Genomic DNA, 6,680 nt, shown 5'->3' on the forward strand with positions numbered 1-6,680 from the left:
TCACTTCTAAGTCCAACACAAGTGTCTCAGCCAGGATGAAACATTTAAATCATTTTGTTAAAAATAACATCCCGGTTATCAAGCTATGCAGAAGCACCACTTGTATAACAATTTGTTTCAAAAGCTTAGTGTAAAGTACGGTAACAAAATACTGCCTCACAGCTGGAGATGAGATATAACAGAAAAGGAATTAAGCATTAGTAATTTTTGCACGTAACCCAGGTACAGTACATTTGATCTCATAGAGGGTGTTTTGATGTTCAAGAAGATAGAAGGGGTAGGAAAAGTTTGGCGAGGGAAGATGGAAACAGCAGAATAACTATTTTGCTTTTAATGAAGTAAATGTGATGACACTGAAGAATAAGAAGGTGACAAACACATCAATATATATTTTTCATATGCCCAGCCTCTTCATTTGCTGCACCCGAGTCAACAATCACGCCAGCTCTGTTCTACTATCGCAGAAACACGTTTCTCATATTCCCGCTTGTTCTCTTGATACAGCTGAGCAGCCTGGCTGTTTGCTGGACTATTGGGATTGGGCTCATCCAATAGAGACTGTATTGATGTTAAAATGGAAGACACATCATAAGTTGGACTCCAGCGGTTCTGAAGTATGTCCAGACATATACTACCATCTGCATAGACTAAGAGCAGAGAAATATCTATGTTAAACACAACAAAACCATTACGATTTTAACAGCATAGTCAAGACAACAAAGGCCAGTTGTCACATGAAGGAAAAAATCACCTGTATCGATGTTAAAATGGAAGACACATCATAAGTTGGACTCCAGCGGTTCTGAAGTATGTCCAGACATATACTACCATCTGCATAGACTAAGAGCAGAGAAATATCTATGTTAAACACAACAAAACCATTACGATTTTAACAGCATAGTCAAGACAACACAGTCAAGAATATTTTGCTTTTGAGGTTTAACAAGGTTTCCTCAGCTACTCCTCAGTTACTTTCCTAAAAATAGTCAGAAGCATTACTAATGAAATAATCAGGATAGGAGAATGTCAAATGTAATCAGTATAAAACTGGAAGATACTTAGTGTTCCTTCTGAAAAGAGTGCCCCATTATCCAGGAAATCATAAACATTTTCTAACAGGGTCCCCAGCCATCCAGAGATGTGTGAGAAATTCATCCCATCAAAGTAGTAACCTATACCTCCTATATGAAATAACAAAATATAGCTCACAAGATTTCATATTGGCATGAAGATAAATAAATATTTGATAACCTGGAAAATACTTTATTAACCTGAATAAAAGGCAAGCTGTTCTAGGCTTACTACTAGGGAAAAAAGAAGAAGAAAATGGTAAGTTACAATCACCTGTGGTGCTTTTCCAATATAATACTGTATACCTGGCCCTCAACCACAGAATCTGATATTCAGTAGGTCTGGACTGGGGCTAGAGCATCTGTATTTTTTAAATGTTCCATGGTAATTCTGATCTGTAACCAAAGTTGACAACTATTGTCTTAAATACTAGTGAGCCCAGCCGGTGTGGCTCGGTGGTTGAGAGTTGACCTAAGAATCAGGTGGTCACGGTTCAATTCCCTGTCAGGGCATATGCCCGGGTTGCAAGCTCCATCCCCAGTGTGGGGCATGTAGGAGGCAGCCAAGTGATGATTCTCTCTCATTATTGTTTATTTTTAAAAAATATATTTTTATTGATTTCAGAAAGCGAGAGGGAAAGATAGAAACATCGATGAGAGAGAATCATTGATTGGCTGCCTCCTGCACACCCCACACTGGGAATCGAGCCTGCAACCCAGCATGTGCCCTGACCGGGAATTAAACCGTGACCTCCTGGTTCATAGGTCAACGCTCAACCACTGAGCCATGCCAGCCAGGCCTCATGTTTCTATCTCTCTCTCCCTCTCCCTTCCTCCCAATATTAAAAAAACACACAAAACACTAGTGAAAAATTACAACATAAGACTACCCCAATCTGGCCTAACATTAAAAGGAAACCTCAAGAGCATCCTTACTTTTGTTTAATAAGTAAATGACAAAGATCATCAAAATCAGGAGGCTCTCAGACTCCAAGCAAAGGCAAAGTAGCTTCCTTGCTTTAGTTCTAGGACTATAGCTGAAGACCGCAATAGCACACCAGGAACAAGTTCAGTTTTCAGGAAACAGCAGGATGCCTAAATACTCAGGTACCACAGACAAATCCATAGGAACGTGGAACAAACACCTCCCTAATAAACAGTGCAGTTGTTTTAAATACTGTATTAAAAGTGATACTTGCCATTTGGATGAAACATCTTAGAGACAAATCTAACCGTAGGTGGTTTATTTGGATATTCCTCAGTGAATTCTATTATAAGCTTAAATGTTCCTGTAGTTAGAAAAGACAGGTTTAAGAAAACATAGTTATCACTTTGTTCAGGAGTATTTTGTTTTTAATGCTATGTGACTTTTTCCCAATTGTTAAATGAAACAATGCAAAGAGAGAGAGAGACCGGCTAAGAGATACATCTCCAGGAACTGGCTCTAAAAATGGACAGACATTTTAAGAACCACCACCCAAAGGTGATTTGTTTTTTGTTTTGACATTATTCTCCTCCAAACTCAAACACAGCCATCTTAAACTAAAAATTACTACCTGTAGGATAACTTTAACCACTGTGCATATTGAAGACAGCCTTAAAATGACAAGAAACTAAAGCCAAAATGTGGCCTTCCTTTAGAAAATTGGAAGATCTTAAAGGCCCATTTGAATCAGCTGCCATCATAAGCTCTCCAGAGATTTTTAAATGGACTAGAGAGAATGGAATTACAAAGGTTCAAAAAGCAATGCTAGAAACACAAATCAATAATCAAATTATTTTTAAAATAGAAGGGAATAGGCATAAAAGTGTTCACTGGTTCCTTTCCATATATAATGGCAACTCTATAATGAAAATATAATTGAATGTGAATCAGAAAAAAACTTCATAGTCCCTCTCAAAACCTTTAAGTATGACTCACAAAGTACTTCACTATAAAATCAACTTAATCATTCACACTAATGGAGGGAATTAATGGCAGAAGTAATTTAAAAATCGCATTTGATTACATTCATGTCTCCAGAAAATTTATCTTTCTAATGATGAATTTATTTTTCTTAAATATGTCAACTAAGGTAGCAGGAGGCTCTAAAGCACACTAGATTATAGGCTTATAAGTAAAGGATAAACTGGATCTCATTCAAGAATTATAGGATGATGTGATTTGGGGAGATTATTTCCTTAAAAAATATTTTTGCCGAAACCGGTTTGGCTCAGTGGATAGAGCGTTGGCCTGCGGACTGAAAGGTCCCAGGTTCGATTCCGGTCAAGGGCATGTACCTGGGTTGCGGGCACATCCCCAGTAGGGGGTGTGCAGGAGGCAGCTGATCGAATATATTTTTTTAAAAAAATATTATTTTTAATTTGGTTTAATAAATTCAAGAAAACAATTGGGCAACTATTTTCTCCTGACTGAAGTCTCTTCAAGTAAACTTGTGAAATCAGTTACTGTCTGGTATAAGGTGATGCATGTTCTACTATATTACTCTGGTATATTAAATAAATCACTTATTCTAATATAATAGATCACACTTCAGATAAGAGTATAATTTGGTACTGTTTCCTTCAGAGTAGGCAATTTATTTATTTCTTGCTTCCATTAATAGTCTCCAAATGATCGTTAAACCTCCCTAAGGACAAAAGGTAAAATATTTTAGAATGGACAAACATGCTATAGTCCTTCAGAACATACTTCACCTTAATCACCACCTGGTCATAAATCTTTCCTTTTTTGAGGAAGAAAGCATATTCTTCCTTTTCAGTACTATATATACTATAACATGCAAGAAAAAGTGGGAATCAGTGTTTAAGAGTTCAAACTTGGAACTTCCGTATGTATCTCGAGTGTAACACTTGGCTCAATGCTGAAATCTGATAAAATTATAGGCAAGAGATTTATCATTAAGGAATTGCTCTACAATTGGGCAGATTTCATAGCACATGGAGCTCTCAGGTACTTTAAATTAAAACCACCATTAAATATAATACCTAAAGGTAGTAAAACAACACTAAGGCTGGCATAACTGGAACTTTGAAGTCACACAGACCTAGGCTCAAATCCTCGCTTTGCTACTGACTAGTTGTCAAACCTTGGGGAAGCCACGCAACTTGACTAAACCTCAAGTTCCTCATCTGTAAAATGGAGTTAATAATAGTACCCAACACCTAACATTGTTGTGAAGTTTAAATGAGGGAAATATGCACAGTGACACAAAATAAGTGCTCTATAAATATTAATAATTCTAGTTTCACATCTTGATACACAGCTAAAGAAGGCAAAACCTCAAAATCCAAGCTTCACTTTTAGTAAGAAATAAACAATTAATGGATTCAAATATTAAATAGTACTTTATTTCTGATCTATATCAAACACTCAGTTAAATGCAAGTTGAGTACCTATGTTGGTGGTTCTCAAATCCCTTGAGATTTCTGCCTAATATTTGCCTAGAAGTTCAACAAGGTGCTTACCTAGCTACCAAAGAGGCAAGTCTTTTAAAGCAGCTCATTTAATATCTTGAGAAGTGAAACAATCTGCTATGTCCACTTGAATATAAATTAGGACTTACCCAAATCTTATTCAAAGCACATATTTAAGAAGGGATATTTCATATTGCTAGCCAGATTAAACAATCAACACCTCTTTCGTATAACCCTCAATGCAATTTCTGAGGTCCAAAACAAATATTAAAGAAATTTAAAATCTTATAATTAATATTATGCAATTGAGGACAGAGCTTATCCTCTGAATATTTAGGAGGCTAGGCTTTAAAATCACTGAAAATGTAAGCCTCAAAATAACACACGATCTGTACCGATTTTGTTCAAGAACCTGAGGAGGCCAAAACATTTTAAGGAAAGTATCAATTAATCCATCTATACGTAGGAACCAGGAAAATTATACAAATGTGTTAAATGACTAGGTGTATGGCAATAAGGGAGTGCTGGTTAAACTAATAGAGTGTATGTCCTGCTACAGATATTCACAAATTCAAATTTTTAAAAACATTGTGTTGGCCAAAGAAACACCTCTGCAGACATTTCCTGCCACTTGGCAATTAGATTGTGACCCCTGAAAAGAAATCAAAGTAAAAACTGATGGACATAGACAACAGTGTCTATGGTGGGGGGGAGTGGGAGGGAGTGGGTAGAGATGGAAGAGGGTATAGGGGAGATAAATGGTGATGGATAAAATAAAATAAAACAAAGAGAAAAATAAAGCAAAGTACATGTACTTAAAACATTTTTTGACGACTGAAAATTCTAATTTTTAAGATAACACTCAAGTCCTCTATCATAGGATTTATTTAGCTTAAAACTAATCCTCAGTGGGTTTTAACTGATTTTTTTTGAAAAATCTTACACCCAAATTCTTAAGCATACACCTATTATGAAAAACAAATACTAATATCTTACTGTGTCTATTAACAAAATTTATATGTGATGGAGAATGCTCTGTTCCATAGCCTTTGCATTCAGCATGCATAACCACATATTTTGATGAGGAAGCACTGCCCTCCTGTCCCCAGTGCTTTGTTTGGTAGTGTAAGCTCTTGGAAACATTGTCCTCTTACTTTGAGAGTGTGAAATTAAATCAGAGTTGTTTTTCTTAAGATTTCATCTCTTTAACTAGGGCCTGGCAATTCCAGAAACTTCCATTACAAACGGTTTACAAGGAAGCAGCAAAAATAGTTTTGGGGCTGTTAATTTATAACATACATCGGAAACAGGGAAAAATCAACTACCCCACTTGTCCCTAATCAGTCTTTTTCAGTAAATTCCCTAACCATAAATAAGAGGTATTAACAGACAGTCAAATATATTTGTAGCCACAGTCAGTGTTCTAGACACCTGAGGAAGCATTCTTGGATAGCAGACTGCTCAACAGAATGAATCAGAAAAGAGTACTGTCATTTAGCCTGAGTAATTCCTTTCAGTAATGCCAGCATGGAGATACACATCATCAAAAACAGAGTCATTAATGTCAAGAGGGAAAGTCCGGATAGATAATGGATTCCATAAGTACCTTTTCAATTGTTACCACTTAAAACAAGAGAAGCACCCTTGAAATATTTAAGTAGTCACCCCTGGCAAAGTGATGTACTATTAATAAACCTGTGCCCAGGATAAAGAAGTCAGTAAAATCAGGAGGGAAAAAAAGAACCCAATGAAAACAAAGCCTGCTAAAGTTAAAGCAAATACACAGTTAATCTGCACATAAAGCTTAGGTAAGGAAGAACTAGTACCAATGCTGTACAGCAAAATTAAGTCTTGCTATGGATCAGTTCAAATGATTTACTGCACCAAAGTAGAGTGCTTTTAGGACCCTGCTTCTGCTGTCATTTCTTTTTATTGCAGGACTGAAGAGCAGTGATATTTACCCAGGGAATGAAGGTAGACAGGAAGCTAAAAGTATTTAGAAGACTGTCTGTAACCTCCTAGGGAAATCTGAGTATTTGAGACAAATTATAGAATTGGTTGATATCGACCTACCTTGTGGACTGGTAGCATCAGAGAGTGGTCCAACTTGACAACATAAATATGTACTCAGTAGCTTGCAGCAACAATGCTTTTGTTCCTACCTTCAAACTGAATTATGTATGTGTGTGTGTA

General features: G+C 36.5%; 1 protein-coding gene across 2 annotated transcripts in view; it reads right to left on the reverse strand.

The window, feature by feature from the left end:
- Positions 1 to 314: 314 nt before the first annotated feature.
- UBE2A (ubiquitin-conjugating enzyme E2A) overlaps positions 315 to 6,680 on the reverse strand; it is a 7,884-nt gene continuing 1,518 nt past the window's right edge. The window contains exons 3-5 of one of the 2 annotated variants that reach the window (XM_005859441.2): positions 2,270 to 2,359; positions 752 to 840; positions 315 to 558 (exon numbers count right to left, since the gene is read on the reverse strand). In XM_005859441.2, coding sequence (XP_005859503.1) covers positions 430 to 558; positions 752 to 840; positions 2,270 to 2,359 — 308 coding nt within the window. In that variant the 3' untranslated portion in view covers positions 315 to 429. Of the gene's footprint in view, positions 648 to 751; positions 841 to 2,269; positions 2,360 to 6,680 lie in introns of both variants that reach the window. The other variant, XM_005859442.2, reaches the window with a different exon arrangement.

Source organism: Myotis brandtii, unplaced genomic scaffold, assembly GCF_000412655.1.
Source record: "Myotis brandtii unplaced genomic scaffold, ASM41265v1 scaffold126, whole genome shotgun sequence".
NCBI classification, from domain to species: domain Eukaryota; kingdom Metazoa; phylum Chordata; class Mammalia; order Chiroptera; family Vespertilionidae; genus Myotis; species Myotis brandtii.